General features: G+C 37.0%; 1 protein-coding gene across 1 annotated transcript in view; it reads left to right on the top strand.

Annotated features, from left to right (window-relative positions):
* Nucleotides 1-717: 717 nt before the first annotated feature.
* Nucleotides 718-22,456, top strand: part of DNTT (DNA nucleotidylexotransferase) — a 94,150-nt gene continuing 72,411 nt past the window's right edge. Inside the window, exons 1-4 of the mRNA XM_075758203.1 lie at nucleotides 718-920; nucleotides 4,345-4,519; nucleotides 10,850-10,975; nucleotides 21,549-21,719. Of these exons, the coding sequence (XP_075614318.1) occupies nucleotides 718-920; nucleotides 4,345-4,519; nucleotides 10,850-10,975; nucleotides 21,549-21,719 (675 nt within the window). The remainder of the gene's footprint in view (nucleotides 921-4,344; nucleotides 4,520-10,849; nucleotides 10,976-21,548; nucleotides 21,720-22,456) is intronic.

Raw genomic sequence — 22,456 nt, 5'->3', positions numbered from 1 at the left:
CAGGGCAAATAGTAGAAAGCAATGTTGGCAATGCACACCAAAGGTATATTTAAACACATGCTTTCTCTTTGTCTTTCATTGCCTTAGTATCAAAATGGCAAAGGATTTATTTTATTATAAATTTAATTTCTAAAGCTTATTTTTTGTTTGCTCTCTAAAAAAACCCCCAAACCCTATCCCTTTTTAATCAAATTAATTACACAGAAATAGCGAGTGTACAGGCTATTCTGCAACATATTTGTATACTGTTACTTAGTTGTAGTCTAAGACATAATTCCTGGCTAACAATAGGAAGGTTTGGTGTTTTTTTTTTTAAATAAATTGAAAATTAATGTGCCATGCAATTTGGAAAAGTGAGATTTGGAAAAGGTTTGAAAGCAGAAATTGATGGAACTGAGCCACTAAACCAGCTGAAGACGTGGTTGATATTTTGAGATAATTTTGCTATGATCAATATTATTTGGATAAAGTCTTTATAGTTAATGGCTGTTTTAAGTAATGAAAACATATTTGCACCTCTCTGGAGTAGTTCTGTGCAAGAAGTCCCAGCTGGTAGAAAGCAAGTGATGTTTTTGCTTGTGTAGCACCTGTTTTTGATTTCAGAGGGGAAACATAAGAAAGTTACTTCAATGGGTGGTGACATTAAATACAGCTGCTGCCTGGCAGAAAGCATGTTATCTCCCTTTTACCCAAGTGAAAACACTTTTACCTTGCATCATGGATAGGATCAGAGCTCCAGCTGTGTTCTCCCAGAGGAAGAGACAGAAAGGGACACATTCCCCAAACCTTTCTTGCAGTTATGAAATAAAGTTCAATAAGTTTGTCATTTTCATTATGCAGAGGAAGATGGGGATGACCAGAAGGACGTTTTTGATGGAGCTGGCAAGAAGAAAGGGTTTCAGAGTAGAAAATGAGCTAAGGTAGGAAAACGTTTATATGTGTAGAAATAACATGTAGTAAAGCTGCTTGAAGCATTCTAATTTAATAAATGTAGTCATACAGATGACTGTGGTTGAAGTTTTTGCCTATGTGTTTGGTGGATATACTTTGTTTTTCCCACTATAACGATGCTTCAGGATTTCAGAGGGTGTTCCTAAAGCATGGTTTGTTGCTATTGGGTTCTGGGCAGAGAGCAGGCAGAACACAAACATTAGCAAAATTTCTAACTTTTTACCTCTAAAATCTGTGGTTCTAATTTATCTTGAGTCTGTTAATTTTAATGTGTCTGCATTTTTCAGTGTGTTACTCCTCACATGGAAAATAAAAAATGTAAGGTGTGAACTAGCAAATGTTTTTCACGGGATATGTTTCCATGCATTTGTGTAGTCTTACTGGAATCAATGAATCTTGTCTTTAGCTGATCTAAATCAGCCATTGTTTATTTCCCCTTGCAGTCAGGCTAATAGTAATTTAAACTTAATGGCCAATTCCTGAAATGAAAATAAGTTTAAATGTACAGGAATGGAAAACGTGATGGGTTGAGGGAGGCATTTCTTTAGAACATCTCTGATGTTCTAATATTTAATCTTCTTGTGAGTAATACACTGATGTGAGTCTCAAAGTTACTCGCTTACACTTTGGTACAATCTGGAAGAGCACTAGAGAAAAAACCTAGGAATAAAATACCACGGATCTGGCATTTCAGGGTGAAAATATACTCCAGCTGCAGATTTGTCTTGTGGTGTTTCAATAAGCCAACTCATTTTGAAGGAAGCCTTCCTCCAAATAGTGCTTTTCATGACTGCTAGTTATGTCATTATGCAGTGTTCTGAAAACTACATCGTTATGTAGGTTCTCTGAAAAGCTGGAAGAAACCCAAGTATTGATCATTTATCTGTATTTGTATGCAGATAGTATACAACTGGGTCCTCCCTATAAAAGCTCATTTCCACAGATTTTTCAATCCCATCAACTTTGTTGAAAGCCTGAGGAAGAAGGGAGGATGAAATAATTTGTAAAGCAAGATTCAAGCAGGTATTGAACAGAAATAGGCAATTAGCGTCTGATACAAACCTAATTGAATTCTCAGGGAAAAAAGATGAACTGGGCTGTTCTGAATCCTACATTAACAATCCATTGAGGACTGAGTAGAGGCTTTATCTGGGCTGCTTTGACACACAGGTATTTATTACTAATATTTCAGACTTTCTGCAAGTTGTATGCAAGGTAGGTGTTATGTTTAATTTCAGCTTAGCTCTACTGGATAAAAAAGAACTATGTAACTGTTGATTTTTTTTTTTTTTTTTTTTTTGAAAATGCCAAAGGAAATACTAAATTTGTTACATTCTGTGCCAAGAAAAAAGCACAGCTGTACAGGTACCAGAGGAAACTGGTGCACAGCAGCTAAACTACTGCTGCGAGCATAGCAATGGCAACGTTCCCAGATCTACAGCTTGGTACAAATGCATTACATATGAATATTTTATATAAAGTGAAATAAACCACAGGAAGCAGAAGTTCTATGTCTCTAACTGATTTTTTTTTTTTTTTTAAACTCAAGTAAAAATATGACAGTTTAATTAAAGTAGAACCTAGCAAGGTTAAATAATAATAAAACCCTGCTAATAAAACCCTGTATTTCATGGAGATTCACCTACCCTAGATTTGTAATCTTTTAGATTAAAATAAATAGTTTTGGTTTTTTTTAATGGACTCTGCTCTACAAGTTGCACAGTATGAAGAGAAAAAAAAAATAGTGCTTTACCATGACAGTTTTCATATTTCTGAAGTATAATACATTCGGTACATTTCTTATATTTGCAAAATATAGTACATTTAGTGCATTGGAGTGTTATGTGATAAGTTTTCTGTGGGGTGAGTCCAGTATTAGTCATCGGGATTTGGCGATTTATTGAAATCGGTGATTATTGGTATGAATCAAGGTCTCGGGGATAGGCCAAGGGGTTTTGTTGGTCTCCTAGAAAGTAGTTTGCTTTGAAAGGTTGTGCACTCTGCCTTTAACAGTTATCACACTTCATTTTTTAAAGTCCACTCTAACCAGCTATCTCTATCAGTGGTGCCCTGTTTGCTTGAACAGGTTGATGGCTTAACTTCTCCAGGTGTTACAGAAGGGCTGTAAGGTCCATTTGAAATTTACTGTATGCGCACAAGGCTGGCACCAGCATGGGCTAGTGGGAGGTTACGGAGGCTTGCAAATGGAGGCGGCTGCCATCAGGACAATTTATATTCCAATTCTAGGCTTATTTCTATAAAAACTAAGTTAAATAATGACACTGTCTGCCTGTGCCTTTCCCCCAAGAAGTTTAGGAATCTGTTGACTAATATCGGTTAATTTTGATATATTTCAGAGATACTGAGGTCCTACAAATTTCATGACAATGAAGAGTTTCCTCCTTTGTCTGTTGTTGTCTTTGTGGGTGACAGCACCCTCCTGAGGTGTGTGTGGAGGGGGAACACTAGGAATCAGTTTCCTACCAAGTTAGTAGTCATCTAAACTTGCTGAGGAACATCAGCAGGCCAGGTAGAAATTTAAAGATCATCTTCAGTATGTATGCAATTTTTTCTTGAAACATAACTTTGTCCCTGTCCATTATTTTCCTGTGGAAGGTGCAGAACTTTGTCGTCTTAATCACGAACTATCACAGGATTCTTTCCAATGTTATTCTAGTACATCAACCCAAATTTAGCGTAATAACCTTTGCGCTACTGTATTTTTAAGCAAGGTACACCATATAATCTATTTAACAATAACTCAATCTGTATACTTTATATTCACTAAACTAAGACACCAGTTTTGTAAGAGACTGGTCTCTTAGTAGCAAGGAAGTGGTCTTTAGATGGAGTGCATAATAAGATTTAAGTCATGAACATTTGACAATGCCATATGTAAAGAGCTTAATGTAAGTTCAGAAAAGTTAAGTTTACAAAAAGATATTACTAGCTGTAAAGCTTTTTTTGTTATAGTTAACAGTCTTCGTAATACTATAAAGCTTTCGTTCATTGATCAGGAGTATTGGGAAGAATTGTCAGGTATTGTAAAGCAGCCTTTTCATTATGGTTCTACTCGTGCAAACCAAATATTTTCTGAGTTACCAAAAAATGTGTAATAGGATAGTATCTTATGGAAGGCAAATGATGCTGAAAGAAAGAAAATCCTGCATTTACAGGAGCTGTCAGACTAAAGTCTTTCCTCAAAGCAGATTCAGTTCTGGAATAGATATATTGTGATATGAAAATGCAACTGCTTCCCATATCCTAACGTACAATATATACTACAGTTTTCAAGAAGTGCATGGTAAGTAAATATGGAAATAGCAGCTCTGCATCTGTGTACAGTTGGGTTCAGGAAAGAAAGAAAACTTCTTTTTGTACACTTGTTGACAGTGATTCTGTCACTCATATTGTGGCTGAGAACAACTCTTACCTGGAGGTGCAGGACTGGCTGAGAGGACAAGCTGTGGGTGACAGCTCCAGGTTTGAACTACTGGATATCTCCTGGTTCACAGCCTGCATGGAAGCGGGAAGACCAGTTGATTCAGAATTGAAGTATCGTCTTATGGTAAGATGGATCCTTCTGTGTGAATACAGTGACATTCAAAATGAATAACTGTGTGTGATTACTTTTTTTTTAACCTAAAAACATATATACCTGTGTTGTGATATAATTTTTTTAATTTAAAAACTTTTTCCCCTAACATTTACATGAATAATTCATACAGTTTTAGTAGATTAAAAAGACCTTCCATACTTTCTATACCAGTGTCTGGTAACGCTAAGTTACTATGCTGTTGCATGTTACAAACTGGTAACATACATCATTCTTGTAAAAAAAGGGTGCTATTAAAGGGGAAATATCCATCAGTGAAGCACTTACTGCTGTTATGTTATTTGTGGTATTCCAAAGTACTTCAGCATCATGGTAAATGTCCCACTGAGAGCAGTGTGTTTTAATGGGCTCCTGATGGAATACTTTGTGTCTTCAAAACAATACAAAATATTAAAACCTTTGCTGCTTGGAAGTGATCAGCTAACCGCTGGGCCCTTGAAGGACTTGTGAAATGAAATCTTCTGTAGTCTGTGGACATGCATTTAGAAACTTGGCTTCATCAATTAAAAGTGTGCTAAGAAAGAAAGGTTTTATTATATTATATTATCTCTCAGTGGGAGCTGTAAGTCAAAGGATATTGTGAATGGCAAGCTGATTATTTGGTGAATGGTGTTTGACTTTGAAGCAATGGATGATGACATATTTTCCTCTGATCTATATCTGACAAAATTATGCGTTAATTTCTCAAACTGGAGCGTGGTGTGAAACGGTGGTATTCAATACCCCCGGTACAGACTGTAAATGCTGAGGGTGTGGCAGGGATGCCCGGGCACAGTGCGACGACAGCACATGCCACTGGGCCATGAAATAGACCCCGCGCTGCGGCGGGATGAACCTATTCCCTTGTTCCGCATGCGCTCGAGCCTCACAGTGATGGATGTAACATGCACTGGTGAAGAAATTAATTCATATGTCAAGAGAATTACACATCTGATCTAAAGCTCTCTGGAGTGAGGGATTCCTGCTGATTTCTGAGGGCCTGGATTGGGCTCCGTGTGAACTGTGACCCCACTGCAAAATGATAACCGGGAAACCCGTAAACACTGGGACCACAGCAGGATCCGCGGCGTGTACCTTCCTGTGAGGCAGAAGACGTCTGAAAACTTAACAGGAATATTGCACTGTTTGCTGCTGCTTCATCTTAATGTTTAGATTATGAAGGATGATTCATAAATACCACCCTTCCCCAAGAAAAACTGTAGCTCCTGATTAATTTTTTCAGTCATCTTTCGTTGCCAGAAACTATTTTCCAGGATTTTACATGTAAGAATTACTGTTTAATAACACTTTGTGGGGGGAGGACTGAATACACCAGATGGAGCTGTCACTCTCAGACTCAGAATAATTCCATGACAGAATATGTGATGCGTTTATATTTGCAGTCCTTCCAATGAAGTATTCTTGCAGCATATTTATAATATTTTCAGTGAATCTGCTGGAGGGAGAATAAAGAAATTAATGCAAACCAGAAAAAACCCTGAAACCCTTGTAACTACTGCATTATGTAATCTCACAGGCAAACAGGTCATAAAAATATAAATACTCAGAATGCAAAAAAGTGCTCTATACAAGAAATAAATCCAAAATGTGATCAAAATCCTGTGAACTTTGCTGAAAGTTTCACATGAGGATTAAAAGCAAACCAAATTACCGTTTCTGTACGTTTTTAATTTCCAGCAGTGTGTGAAGACCTATAGATTCAGATATCTCAGAAAATGTCTTTTTATAGGTGGGGTTTTTTTCTTTTCAAAGGAAGAAATGCCTTTGTCTTTCTCCAAAATGTCTCCAATGATGCTGAAGCTTTTTTTTTTTTTTAAATCAATGAGAAGGCTACTGCAAGTTGAACTGCCTTAGTTTTCTTTTATATATAAAGTCCTTTTGGAATACTGCTGGAGCAAAAACTTCTGAAAAAGCAGCACTGTCAAGAGATCATTATTATACTTTGAGATGGGTTCTGCAATAAGAGCTTCTGTTTTTATTGAAACACAAAGATTTCATGTTAATAAATGTAGAATGCAATAAGCTAGTGACAGCTGTACTGTTAACTTTAAAGCTTATAATTAAGGCCAGTCTTAATTATATAGTGGCTATAAAGTAATAAACAGTTTTGTAAAGCAAACAAGAAGGAAGAGAAAGGATTCTAGAAATTCAGCAAATTTAAAAATGATTTTATTGTTGCAGTGTCACCATGATTATTTTTTTTCTGCCTTGAGAAATGAGGAAGATTTGAAGTAAAGGTTAATTTTCTTTTTAAGTACTAGACTGAACTCGTATATAATGCAATTTAATTGGAGTTTCACTGCAGATAAATTTGGTCCATTATGTCAGTCTTGTAAAATGCGAAATGAAAGTGAATTAACAAACCTTGAACTCAGGCTACATCATGAAGGCTTTGAGGTAAAAGGAGTGGATTGCAGTGAGGGAATGTTTTGGTTGAAATCTCATCTACGTGTAGGTTAGTGGTAAAATTCCCATTAATATCAATAGTAGGAAGATTTCATCTTTCAGGAATTACAGTATTTGGAAGGTTGTTCTTCATTCAGAACATTTGTTTTAATGCATGACTAAAAAGAAATGTCCTTCTCCATGCAAAACACGGGGAATAAAGTCAGAGTTACAGATCATCAGCTAACATATTAATTACAGTTGTCACTAAAGTACATCTTTCTGTGGTTTTGAATGATCCGAGAGATGCTCTGATGTTAGTGATTTATAGAGTATAAAAGGTTGGGTGACCAGATCTAAGATGGTCTGAATTCTTATTGATTCATTCAGTAACAGTTGATTTTTATCGTTAATAGCCATCGTTCCATTTAACAGGCTATGGAAGTGTGGTAGCCAAACATCCGCTTTAAAGGGAAATAAAAATATTTCTCTGGCAAAGGAATGCATTTGTCATGCAACACCTTTCCCACTGCAAGCAGATGGGTATTCTGGACAATAGCAGGACATCGACATTGAACGCAAGGGCATCCCCACATGCTAGAAAGTAGCACGGTCTCCTGGGTAATGGAAAAGAAAGAGGCAGAGGGGAAGCTTTCGGAGGATTAAAAAGAAAGGAAGAGGACCATAAATGGGTTGGCATCCTCAGCAGCCTAGGAACTGTGCTGTGACTGCATCTCTTCTGCCTTTTCCTCAGTCAGAACCCAAAAGTTGTTAGTTATTTTTTTAGAAAGGAAAAGGAGATTTGTTTCTTTGAATAAAGGATTTCCCTCCACATTAGGAAAAGGAAGTACCACATCTTTTGATCCCTTGCTATATCATGTTACAGGCAACTCATATTTAACATTTTCTGGAGTGTCTCGCTACATTGCCTCATGAAAGAGAGAGGCTCTAACTAATGGAAGAAATCCTTCATACTGACAGTCAGACTTCCCCAGAAAATAAAATGAAACTTATAAACTGGCTGCCTTCTCTTCATAAAACGCTGGATATCAGCAGACTTTATTATTTGATCAATGCTGTCTGGACTTTACAAAGCTGCTGGCTGTTGAATAATGTGGCCTGACACAGTCTATAGTATCTGCGCACCTTATTCACTGCTCCTCTGTTTTCTCTCTCTCTCTGTTATTTCCCTCTGTCATTATACTTCTTTGTGTATTTAAAAAATAAAAGTTTGCCAAAGAGCAAAGCAGTCCCCTACAAGATTAATCCTGCAACTAACCCTCTCTGCTGTACAAACTGATGCTAGTGGTACAGGTTGATTTTCCCACTTATGGCATGCGGAAAATGTCACTGTGAAGGAGCGGCAGTGACGTTCACTGTTACTCCAGACTGGATGTGGGGTACAAACTCTGACTAGCTCTAGCAATTAAGTAGCCTGCACATTTGGATAGTTTTTCAGTGGCTGCCCCTGTGCAGTGTATTGTAATTTCATTTTAATGTAGGGGAGTTATCTGCAAAAAAAAGGAACTTTAATGCTTATGTTTTTCTCGTGTCCATGGTTGTTTCTTCCCAGTACTACAAATTATTTTGAGGTAGTGTGAGTTTCGAGGATTGCTTGTTCCACACTGTAATTGCTACTGGATGAAACTTTAGGTTTGTCGCATAAGCTGTGCAAATGATTTTTATCCCATCTGGTCTTCCCACCAAAAAGCAATATCAATCCTGTTCTTATGTTCTGCTGATGATAGATCATCTTTGTAGTTCTCATGCAGTCATCGTAATATTCCCTAAAATTCAGACTATAGTAATTACTGTTCGCTAGACTTTTTCGCTGTTGATTTCTAGCTGAAGTTTCTTCTGTTGTTAGGAATAATCAAGTCCTGTTAATTAAAAGCATATCTGTTGCTGATTAAGAAAAATGCTCAAATATCTTCACTAAGGCAGGAACAGGATATTTATGTGCCAGTCTGTCATCTTCTTAAACACATAGAGTTTCTGTGTTAATTTTGCTCTTATCCAGAATGCCAGGTAATGCTACATGCAGGACTCTTGGTCTTTGTGTGTCTACGTCCTAATGAAGATAACAGCTTATTATATATTCTATTCAGTAACGTTCTGTTTGTTCACAGTCTTTGCAGCTGGCACTATCATTTCAAGCAGTATATTAGCTGTAATCAATCATAGTTTATATGATTTAAAATCAATTTTAAAGTATAATTCATGAATGTGTGCAAAAGTGGATGAGTTGTGCTGTTGATCCTGGCTGAAACCCATTTCGGTTATTCCCAAGAGTGGTCTTAAACGTAAAATAGCTTCCTTCCTTCTAGTGTATACTGTGAAAACTGCCGTATAATTCACTGCTCCTTCAGCTGTGCAAGCAAACGCTTTTTGTGTGTGTGTGTGAATACTGTTATTTAACTACTCTGTATCAAATATAAAGGCAATTTAGCATGAAATTATATGTGGGGAGTGCGTGTGAAGGCACATACACATATTATAGGTTTGCCTAGCACAGATGCTAGCTTTATGTCTGCGTGACTTTGGATACAGGGGAGAAGGGGCTCACCATTCCATTATTGGGGTGAAAATTTCCTCTGTGTATCTTTGTGATATATTTTTGTCGTTGTTGAACCATTTCCCTGTGGCTTTTGGATAGCGCAATGCAATATATTTTTGACACATCTGCCAAATATTTTCGGACAAAATGACAAACAACAAAAAAAATACACAGAAATGCTGAGAGCACTCTGGGTGTTTCCAAAGTATTTCAGATTTGAGCACTTTTAATGAAAGCAAAGGAATTAAAGGACTGCACATATAAAGGAGCAGAAAAGCTGGAGCTAGGTTGTCTTTTCCCAGTGCTCTCTGGTCAGGACACTCACATGTTGAGGGCTCACACTCAGGACTCTCTTTTGCCAATGGGGACAGGACTCTGTGCATCCTGCCTTCCAGGAGAATTCCCATCCGACCTTTCTGAGGTGGGTTGCCCACAGACATTTTTTGGATCTTAGTCGATTTTGCATGGAGCAAAATTAGGAGAAAAGTGAACAAGCATGTACCTAGCCTAGTGCTCGGGAAACTCCCATTTAAGATTTGGCACCTGGCTCCTTTTCCTTGCTCCAGTGAACACCTAAAAATGATGTCTGAATTCAGTCAGCATGTATGGAAGGGGCTGAATGAGAAATCACATCATAAGGTGAACATTGGCTGTTGGATGAAAGGATGGAGATGACTCTTCTATGGCTGTTTGTAAATATTTCCTTTGCTTTATAATGACCCCAAAATAGAACATTTAGCTTAATGAATTAAATCCAACCCAAAAAAGTTTTCTTTCATTTTACCTAGAAGAAGGGGGAAAGTTTATTTTAAAGTCATACAAACATTTTTTTTCTCCACCACTGAATTTAGCTAGAGTGAGTGTGTCATATATTTGAGCATTTATTTATTTATTTTTTCCTCTCTCCTTGGTCTAACATCCCTGATCTTATATTGAATCATCTAGTATTTTCTGGGAAAACTCTCTGTTCTTTCAAGCTTATCTGCTCTTAAAGCTTTGTAGTTTTTCAATCTTACTGCAATAATAAGAGTAGTAGTAGAGAGACTTGCCATGTAGAGAGAGTTTTTTTTTTTTGCTAAATGACAGGGCCATTGAAAACTCCCTGCGAAAACTTACTGCAGAAAATGAAAAATCCCAGTAATCATAAGATAAACTGGCATTGTCAGTGCAGCCAATGTGATATTAAATGTTTTTTCCTGGGAAGATGGTAGAAGCATTATTATTCTTTTACCTTCTCTTTAAAGGTATATATTTTGGACTCATTACATGGTTTTTTTTGGTATTTTAAGCTATTTGACAGGGGTACCACCAACCCTTCTCCCCTCTTTTTTCCTTATTAGGAACAAGATCAGTCTCCTCCTCTGAATGCACCTGAATCAGAAGTGCCATCATTTATTGCAAGCAAAGTATCTCAGTATTCGTGTCAAAGGAAGACAACTTTAAATAACTACAACCAGAAATTCACGGTAATACTTATGCTAGTTTTTATCCCATAGATAGAATAAGTAAAATAATTAATACAGTACTCGTATCAATATTTTCTATGCCACCCTCAGCAAATTCATGAGTTAGGCAGCACAATGACAATTTAAAAAAGTTATAAATCTGCCATACTTAAATTAAAATTGAGTGCAAGCTTAATTGCATCCTTTAGTATTGCTGAAAGCTTAACACAGTGGATCTTTAAATACACTAATAGCTTGTAAACACATGAATTTTTAAAATAAATGATAGAATAACATTCTGAAAATGTCTTTTAGCCTTTCATCAGAGTTATTTGAAGTTGGAAGCAATGGTAAGCAAAAGTTTGGTTTAGGTCAGTCCAAAGTACTTCACAATTGCTGTGCTGCCATCTCTTTTGCCTGGGTGTTCGGTTCTTCAAAGTGTGGCCGTAAGGTTCAGATTTTCACAATCGCTTTGTTATGAAAACAGATTGCGCAATCAATGTAATTACTTTAACGTGATGTAAAACCCCCTAAATTGTCTAGTTAAATAGAAATCTTATAGACTATCATATGTCCTATTTAATGCTCATAACATTACACAGTTCAGTGGGTATGAAGAGCCCAAGTCATCCAGTCTAAATTCCGCTTAAGTTATTGTGCCTAATGGCTCCTCTTGGCTGGCTCTAGATACTTGGCAGCAACTATTCAATAGGAAACATTTGACACAGAGACTCTAATGTAGTATAGTCTGAATAAATCTGGCATGGTTACAGTCATATATCTCAACTATAACATGAAACATCTCTTCATCTTCCTAAAGTTTTATTATTTGTTTTTTCATTATTTATATTTTTTAATGCTTTTACTTGGTGTGTGTGCCTATAAATACACAGAAATCTTTCAAGTAAATATTATTTCTAAGATCCATATAAAAAGAATAACAACAGATACCAGTAATTTCCGAATAAAAAACATTTACAAGATAAACACTAAAACCGCTTGGAATTCAAAACTAAAGATAAACCTAAAAGCAACTCTGAAATGTCTTGATCTGGGAATGCTCAGTTAAAAATTAAACAACCTAAATTTTGCCTTGTAGTGATGCTTTGAAATAATGAATTATACTCATTATATAATAGTGCTTATGGTACTCATGTAGGTTAAACTGTTTGCTTATTTAAAAAAACCAACTTTCCCTTTTTGAGCAACCTGATGGGAATTGAACTTTGACCCTGCAGTTAGACTAGAGACCTCCTGCAGTCCCTTCCAACTCCAGTGATTCCAACATTCCCAAAACGGCTTCTTTTGAAATGGCTACCATCCCCCACCTCCTGCTAGGAAAACAAGGCTGTGAATGTTATCATTTAACCTCTTGAAAGCAGTCATTCTTCTTCACTGTTTACAAATATCAAATACACACTGCTGTAGGGGAAGATGTTGGACCAAATATAGTACAAACTGAAGACTCTGTAAAATACCAACCTTGGAGAAATAGGAGCTAAGTCCTGTAGTTCTACACTTCCTGAAAAAGTGGAATGTGGGAGTCTGGCTCTTTGGTGAATTTTCTGTGGTAGGACATTTTGTCAGTCATTCTGAAGATAAAAAATTAAAAGTAATTGCGATGGATAATGGCAAAGTACAATGGCTACTCCTAGAAGTCACAAAGTTGTTGCTGATTTTTAATTCTCATTAAAATTTTGAGCCCAAAAAGGTCTAGAATAAGGTAGTTCCTTTTTAATGATACCTTGAAAAATTATTTTTAATTTTTCAAACATCTAATATCTTTATTTGTAAAGTTGCACAGTATTTTTCCATTTTTAAAGACCAAGTACTATAACTCTAGTGAATATATAGTTCATCTTCTAGCTGCTGATTTCCTGAGTTTAGTCCAAGATTCAGTTCAAATGAAAACTATCATAGCAGCAACATATTCATTGAGTGGTTTCTGTTACACCTGTGTTTCACAGAGAGGCAGTCCCTAAATTACTTCCAGGTTTATCATTGTGGCAGTCTTAATGTCAGAGTACAACTTGTATTTGATAAATGAATTTAGCTGAACGCACTAGAAGCAGGGCAGTTCGATGACTGAAGCACTGAGACTCCCTTCTGTTATCCAATATATCAAACATTTCTGAGTCTGGGTAGAAATTAGGTTTCACAGTGACAAAGGTGGCAGTTTTTCATCCTTGTACTTTGAGAGTAACTGTTCTGAGTTCATGCTGTATTTTATTTCTGGAGGTGGTACTACTGGACAAGTTGATAACGCCTATGAGCCTGTCTAGCATCTGCATCTTGACAGTTGTAACGCAACTCCTTAGGGCTGTAGCTCTTTTTCCTCACAACCGAAGCTTGCAAGGACAGCTGAAGGCTTGGGCGTTTATGGACTGCAAGAGCTGGCCCATTCCCTGGAGGCCTGCCAATTAGTCTGCCTAATGTCACAGGAGCCTGATTTTCAGATTTGCTGTTGTTTTGTCAGTCTGGTATTAAACCTGTAATTCACGTTGTCAAATAAAAGCGTTCCAACAGATTTTTCACTGTGAGCACTTAGCAAATGCACTGAAGCATTGGTATAATTCACTTGTGCCTGCTGTGGTCAGCCAACCATTAAATGACAGATTTTTCCCTGGCTCAATGCCGTACATCCTGAAAATTATGTCCAAACCATCTTGAATTATGTGTTGATGATAGTATTTTGTTATAACAACTATATTCTGTGAGCCAGGGTTGTTCCTTTTTCTTACAGATTTTCTGTTTTCATTGGTTAGCTTGAAAATAACATTTTTTGATCTCACCTATAACGGGGCACAAAGCTCTAATTTGCTTATGCATTCTTGGATGAACTCATGGATTCCTCTTTTTACTGGATTTTGCCCTGGTACCCTGTATCAAATTCCTCTTTCAGATGAGTCGTAATTATGTGTGAGAAACAGTAGTAGTAATGTTTCACATCTTTTTAGTCTCTTTAGAAGAACAGGAAAACAGTCACTGATAGGCAGTGACGTGTGTACGAGGCTTTGAATGTGCTGATTTCTTGGGAAAGATGCTTTTGGACGTTTGATTTCTGGACAAAATGGTAATTAGTGATCTATTTTAGTCTTGACTCCTATTCTGTATGTATTCTACCATGAAAGACCATTTATTAAAACCAAATAACAGAGATATTTGATGAGAGCTCATGAGGACAATGTGGTGATTTAACACACTAGGTGCATTTTCTATGTTCAACGCTCCCATGCTTCTTTTCTATTGTATTAGCCAGAAAATAACTTACAGAAAGGTGCAACAAACCAGTTTTACATCATGGAAGAAGCTGCAGAAGGGTTGGCAAAGACTGCAGATGTGAAATTTCATGACTATGTCTAGTATGGGGCAAATCCTACCCAAATTATTTTTTTATGAGCTGTTGAGTAGTAGCAAGGCCTGTTGTGTTGTGTGAAGAATAGATTAAGTATGTCAAATTGCATTCCAAGGATGAGACAGTGGCATTGTGTGGGAGTTCATGGAGGAGAAATGCAACCGCTTCAGACTTGCGGAACGTCATGCAGCCTTTGGGTCACTGTGCATCACGTACTGTGGCCTCTTGGTACGTCAGTTGGGAACCAGTGCCACGGGCTTCACTGATTTGGATGATTCAGGAATGCACCTGAATGCATGGCCCTGACTCCACAGGTGAACTGTAGCTGTTCAGATGGGTAAAGATGCAAAACAAAAGGGCAAATCATTTCACCAGAGGCTGTACCTTGGCATGTTTCCTTTATGTTTGTCTTAAACATTAATGTTATTATGGAATATAATATTACAAATTGTTCTCTGGCTCCTTAGTAAATAGCTAGCCGTCCTCCCCCTCTCTCACTGAAAATATACGCTTGGGGACTGCATTGTGTTTTCATGTGGTAAAATAAATGGAGTCATTCTGCTGTGCCCGAGAGGGGTTGTTGGATTTGAATATTAATACCAGACTGCCATAAAATTCAGAAAGACATTCTTCTGTGAGGAAACTACAATTTAATTCTTACAGAAGAAACTAATTAAGTCAGAGGCAAATGGTTCTGTGATTCTGAGGCTTATTGCTAATGCTACTGAACGTTACTCTGCTTTGGCTGTTACTCATGGTAATGAGAATGTGGATGTTTAGCATGGGAAAGATGCCTGGTTTCCTTTCCACTCTGTTAGAGAAAAAAAAAAAATCCTTTTTTATTTTCTGTTCTTTTTTACCTACAGAAACATGTATCAGTTATGCCAGTGGTGCAAGCATTTATTAATATTCCATTTTAAAACAGACCTCAGGAGAGCCTCAACTTTAATTTTATAAAGAACTTGGGATCTCTATAGGTAGAAAACCACTAACAGAATGCATACCCTTAATAACACGTACTGCCTTACTGACATAGCTTACTTCAGTAAAAATTCTCCAGATAGTACATCAAAATTGCAAATTTTGTAAATGTATGTGAAGCGTGTACCTATCCAAAATGAACTCCTGGTTTGGTCTAAGGAGGAAATCTCTCTTCTCATTTTTAAAGTAAGTGGGAGGGTGGTCCCTAAAATACAGACAGGATTTAAATACACTTGCACTTTTTGGCAACCCAAATTTGTGTGTATATATCAAGTCTATGCTGCTTTCTTTGACCTCATTAATAAGTGTAATACACATTTAGCATTTTATGTTTCTTAGTACCCTGTGCGTTTTTATCTAAGGCAGTGTTACATGATTGACCCTCTAACTGCATTTTTGTGCTCTGTCAGCAAATCTTGTTCTCTTTCACATTATGTAGAAAAATATGGAAACTTCTCAAGAGTACCACTCTGTTGTAAGAAATGAACTTGTTATTGGTTAATACGAGTAGCAGCTGGAGCTAACAGATATTTATTTCTAATAAGTGTGTATACAAGGACCCTGAGATCACACACATTATGCTATTGCTGTTATTCTCTCAGCTCCTTTGTTTCTCCAGCTGATGTAAGATGATGTGATAATATCTTTGGACCTGGACAAGTCTCAGGCTTTTCAGTTCAGATACCAAATGTAAAATAACAAAAATTCACATTGAACAAAAATGGTTCATTTTATTTATTTGGAAATCATTTTAGTCAACACTATAGGTTGGCTCAAATTGCTTAATTCTCCTTGAAATAAGCACCTGAAAGTATTTCTTTTCTCTCTTGGTGTGTACAAAAGGTATTCACGTGCCCCATGTCTCTTCCCACTGACACATGAAATTAGGATTTACACCGGGGAAAGTGAGAAGAATATTATTTGAACAGATGGTTTGTTCTAAATCTCTTTAAAATCACTTTGGTCAGTTTTGAATGGACACCAAACACTGGAAACAGCAATGTGATGAGAGCTAGGACCCACCCTTTGGATTTATGACTTACTAAATAAGCTTCAAGTAGAAAACAGTGATCGAGAGGAAAAGCAATTTAACTCAAATTGCTGTTCTGAGTATAACAGTCCTTCAACCTGGTATCATGTAGGATTTTTTTTAAGCACACTTTGCTATTTAGCTCTTTGGCGGATTAAATTCATCTGTACAATGGTTTGTTGTGGTTTTTTTTTTATTTGTGCTGCAGTAGCATTTGCAGGCTCAAGTAAGATAGAGGCCTTTTTAATAAGAGATGCTGAACAAATACATTGTAAAAGACAGTTCAAGCCCTGGAGAGTTCATAGCCCTAATAGAGAGCAAATGAAAGATAGCAAGGGAAACAATGGCAGGGAGGCCTGAAGCAGCTTTCCAAGGTCACACAGCAGAGGAGCAGTGGGTGTAGGCATGGCACTAAGGCAAGTGCCCTGTCCATGAAGCTGTAATGCTTTCTTTACAAAACAGACTGTGTTTAAAATACGTTCTTGGTAGTATAATACTGGTGATGTCTGTTTTAACAGAATCTTAAACTGAGGTTATTAAAGACTATTTTGCAAGTAGTAATGGAACTGCTCTGACAATCATGTTGAAACCAGCAGGCTGGTATGAAGCATAGCATGGGACCATTAGCTGCTTTTGCTTTTCTGAATGTGAGTGGACTCATGTACTTCACGTTGGAAGGTATTGGGTTAGCTGTTCAGCAGGCATAAACCAGCATAACCTTATTAATTATTGTTTTCCTGAGAATCATTCTCATATATTAGTTGAGAATCTTGCTCTTTGTGTTGATTTCAGTCTTGTGATCTTTAGCATTTATAACATAATATTTTAGTGTGCGTTTTTACATGTGCAAGATGCTTCCTGGTAACTTTGCTTTGTTAATTATATTTTATCTTATTAGGTCTTAAATACCAGATATTAAATGATCTGCAAAATTTCTGTCGGTACACCCGTCCTCTTCCTTATCTTTAACATAATTCAGCAAAATCTTTGTGTACTTTTGTATCTGATCTGATGGGATCTGTAAGTCCATTCCGTCCTCAAATTCTTCCATAGCCCAAGTCTCATCAGCATATGTTCCGCAATTTCAGGCACAGATGGAAAATTTGCAATAACTGAAGAACTGAAATGTAATCTAGCTATCTTTCACATTTAATGAGAGCAGCCCCTGCAGAATACCCTAGAGATTATGAAAATCCCACTTGCTAGAAATAGCTAGAAATTTAGTTTTCTGTTAAAATACCTTTTAAACAGGCAACCTGAGTATTGATCTGATTGATAAGAAGGTGGTGAGATGCTTAATGTAAGAAATACAAAGGTTTAGAATAAATGAGGGGTCAGTAACTTTCCTTTTTATATCACCATAAATAGATTTCACTACAGATCTAATAGATTGCAAGCTTTTTCTCAGCTAATATAGGAGTTTCATGTGCTTTTCCCCTCTGGAATGTTATTCAATATAGGCTATAATATTCAATAGACTTGGAGATCAGTTGCTTTCTTTTTTTGAAGCAGAAAAATTTTCATCAAAAAGAATGTCAAAAGCACTTTTATGTAAAAAAACCCAGATCTGTAATTAATTGCAGCATTTGCAGGCAATGTTTTGTATAGGGAATAATAGATATTCAATACTATTTAATTGTTTATTTAAAACAGCTTAATGAGCTTTGCAAAGGCAGGAAAACACTGAAAAAATGCAAACTAGAATGATAAAAAAGCTTTGATTCTATCTTCTCATTGACTGTCAACAGCCTCTGAGTAAAATGTTACACATTGTTGTCTTTTCCAATAATGGTGGTGACAGAGCTTTTCTGAAAACTGCCCTCCCGCTAGCAGGAAGGGGCTAATACCTCCCTAAACCAGCAGTGGTACAGGTATATGCAGACACGTTTACCATGACGGCTGATTTTTCAGTGTAGAATACATCTATTTAAATGTGCATGTGAGAGGCTGCCTGTTGGGAGTGAGAAAAAACATTCCTAGACTTTTTGAGCTTCCTAATCAAGGACGACTTTGCCAGCCTCTCTCATTGCTCCATACTGCTGAGCAGGTACTTATGAGAACTGTTTTCTGTCTATGTATTTGTCTTTATAGTCTCTTTTAACAAGAAGGTAACAAGTATATCTCTTTGGTTCTATCCCCTGATTAATTCTGCTAGTGGTAACTGGAGTAAGAAATTTCTTGTCAAACACTGCTTTCTTGAGTATTCATGTGCATAGATTGTAAAGAGAGAAAAAGAAAGCCAAAGTAATCATAATTTTGTGACCGTAAACCTCACCTAAAGCAAGAGTTAGCATCTTCTCTTGCATAGAAGGAAAGAATCTTTGAAGCTGATAAAGAATAAGAATTTGGGAGAACATAAAAAAAAAACCCACAGCAGAGGAAACTATCCGACCTCTATCATCCCACTTGAAAAATATATTTCCCCATTTGCTTTGCAGTACTATGCGTGCTGTGTTCTTTCTTCCATATGCCAACTGGGGTGAATCCGTGCTACTTGTGACCTCAAACCGGTACTTTCCCCTTTTTCTGCATTAATGTTCTTTCTAAATAGGATCTATAATGTGCACCTGTCTTTAACCAAAAAGTATGTAATTAAATACAAGTTAATCTGTCAAGCAAATAAAGATCTTAAATGTGTGTGGGGAAAGAGAACAGCAGTTGAACAAATCCAACAATTAGCCACTGCAAGAGCTTTAGAGACTGCTGTAAGGAAGATAAGGTTTTGTGCACTATTTTTGTAATAGAAAGTTTGGGGGTTTGGTTTTGTTTTATTTTTTTCCTCAAAGGAGCCTTTTCCCCGCTGTCTTTGATTCCTTATACCCAAGGGCTAGTCAATAGTAAATGCCACCAGTAAATAGTGGCAGAAACTTCAGATCATGAATTTTGCTAAACAGCTGTCTGTCTCAAGAGATCTGTCATGAAATGTTATGAAAATGGAATTGCACATTACAAATCAGGGTAGCTGAGGGGAGGATTGTACCATTGAGATGGACAAGTGACTAATTCTTAGATCAAGGAGTGAAGTTATACTGGTGATATAGAGCAAAGCAATTTCTCTGTAGCTAGGCCTAATTAATTATTTTTATACAATTTAACATGGTAGCAAAGGGGAAAAAAAAGGAAACTGAAGTGGTTTGGTTCAGCTAAGGTAACTATTTCATCTAAAGAGATACTGTCAAACCAATTAGGATCTCGTATTTTTTATTTGTTAAGACGAAAGTTTTGCAAATCCTAGGGTCAGTAGAGACAACATTTTCTTGAAGATTTTGATTAAAACGTTCATTTTTCTTCAATGAGACTATAATGTTTATAATCTGAACAAGACAATGTATCAAATGGTCTATTTTTCTAGAACTGACCAAACAATGAAATGTAATATGTAAATAAACTACATTCTTTGTGAAAGTTACATTTATTTTTAAGAAATTGTTCTATTTTAATGATCTAAATTATTATCACTCAAGTAAATCTTTTTGTTGTTGTTAAGTCAGGTTGTATTCCTTCAATGCAGGCTGACAGATGCTGTTCTCAATTCCACGGACGTAGTAAAGAGACAACTTCACTGGATGCGCGGTCACGTCAGTTAGTGGGCTTGGAACTGACTCCAGTTCACCTGGAGATCCACTATGCATGTAGCATTTAGGGTGTGCAAGGCCTGCTGGTTTTTACTTGGCTTCATCTTCCAATATAAAGCACATTAATGCAAAAATAAAAATAAAAGCAAAATCTAAAATTATTTTTCTTTAAACTATATAATTACAAATGAAATGAAATCTGAGCCTAAACACGAACAGTGATCCCATAGACACAGAGCAGGGAAAAGCTGTTTAATCTGATTCCTTCCTACTATCCACTGCAGTCGTTGTTCTAGTAAGCCACGTGCTGTCTCTTGATATCTGTATCACAGGGTGGTACTCATCCTTATTCTGAAACCATTTCTGAGCAGACACTTGGACTACAGCTCAGTGAAGTGATAATTGCAGGCAGATGCACAGTGACAGCCACTTCTTTGTTATTTTGTAATGCCTCGTGGGTTGAAGAAGAAACAGGAGTAAGTTGGAAAAGAGGAAGGATGTGCAGCAACTGATATGGTGGGACATATGGCCCTTTTGAGGCTGGGATCTGTTAGCTGCTCTTGAGAGACTGGCTGACGAGTAAGAAACGGGATCTCTGGCAGGGCTGCCGGGCACGATGCAGCGCAGGAGCTTTGCAAGCTGGCTTGTTTATGGGCTGTGTCCAGCCTGCCCTGTGCCACTTGCGTGGTGCACAAAAGCTTCCTGAACAACCAGGTGTGGGATGCATTTTAGGTAAATATTTTGAACAGTGAAAGTCTCTTCTGGTAAATGGTGCACTCTTAAAAATCTCTGAAGTAACCATTTAATGTTGCAGTCTGGAAAATTTTTGATGTCTTGTACAAGGTTTCAGCAAGAACTCAAATTTCCAGCTGCTAATCAGCTGCAAGTCTTCATAAGTTCTTAGGTTATTCATAAACTTTTTTTGCAGCATTTGTTCTCTCCCAAAATATAGTATTCTATAGTGGGAAAACAAAACCACCTGCCTTTTCTCCACCACCATGTTCCCTGCATTTAGTTTCTAAAAATTGCCGCTATTAAGATATATATGTATATTCTGGGAGGGAGGGAGATTCCAGAGCTGCATAAATGACATATGGATACTTAAATAAATAAATTAAAATATATTAAAAAAAAAAAAGTACTGGCAATCTCTAGGTAGTTTTGAGTGCAATGTTGAATAAACCAAGGCATGGATAACTGAGGAACCGTGAAGAAAATGTATTTTTCTTGTATGGATCATAGATCTGAAAAATTAGGAAAAAGCAAGTTTATTCCCTAAATTACCAAATACATGGCTACAAGTTCAAAATAAGAAGGTGGCTTCCAGTATTGTCACAGACTCCTATTTTGTTGTGTCTGAAAATGAACATGTCATGTACTGACCTGCTGGATTACTTATGTTTGGTTACAATTCTAAAAATTATGGTGTTATTTCATACTGGTATGTTAGATCTGCATAGAACATGGAGAGTCGATCCCACAAAAGATTTTAAAGGTTGGCTTTGTTACAGATCAGAATTTTCTCCCACATCGTGTAAAGAAATCATTCTTGAATTAGCATACAACGTAACCTTTCAAAGGAGTATACTGAATAATTTAAACTTTTACTAACCTTTAACTTTTTTCTACACCTGTCCCCTCATCCCTCCCTAGGATGCCTTTGAGATAATGGCTGAAAATTATGAGTTCAAAGAAAATGAAATATTCTGCCTGGAATTTCTGAGAGCAGCTTCTGTGCTGAAATTTCTTCCGTTTCCAGTAACCACAATGAAAGATATACAAGGGTTGCCCTGCATGGGAGATCGAGTCAGAGATGTCATTGAGGTAATGTACCTCTGAATTATCTGCCAATTGATTCTTTTGCAGGTCACATAGTGCAGCATTGATATCTGTGTGTATTTACACAACCTCCTACATTTCCTGTGATAACATTATATTGTCCTTGTTACTAAGAGTGCAATGATTTCTGGAAGCCCTTCATAGTAACATAAGGTTCTGTCATGGAACACCTGCCCTTAGGAGCAAAGGTAACTAATGAATAAATACAAATGAATAAGTAACGTATTATCATCTCTGTAAGTAATTTTTAAAGGCTCACTCTGATTTTGATGTGACAGTTTAACTGTTAATAGTTTTGTTCATGTGACTTCTGCCCTTGGCAACATCGCTTTGCTCACCTGAATGCTTTATTAGAAATACTATTTTTGCAAAACTGGTAAATATTTTAGTACTTTAATGTTAAATCCTACCTTGCTGTGAGTTACAGCAGAGCCTTTTATCTAGGTGATGGATGAACTTTACATTCTTACTGGAGCTTTGAGTATTCCCTGCATCTTGCTTTAATTCTTAGCCTTTTCAGGACCCCACATCTCGGGTGCTGTTATTCCAGCAGGCAGCTGATCAGGGGGTCTCAGCTGTCCGGAGAGGTCATTGCTGAGTGTTGTGATTCACTCTGGCTCCTTGTTTGCCTCACTCCACCAGTTAAGAATGTAGCCCCTGAAGTGCTCTTTGTACCTATTATCTAGGGACTGGAATTCAATTATGATCTCACAGAAAATAGG

This window comes from Balearica regulorum, chromosome 7 (assembly GCF_011004875.1).
Source record: "Balearica regulorum gibbericeps isolate bBalReg1 chromosome 7, bBalReg1.pri, whole genome shotgun sequence".
Lineage (NCBI taxonomy): Eukaryota > Metazoa > Chordata > Aves > Gruiformes > Gruidae > Balearica > Balearica regulorum.
Note: the sequence above shows the minus strand (reverse complement) of the source record. Positions and strands in the feature narration are given on the sequence as shown.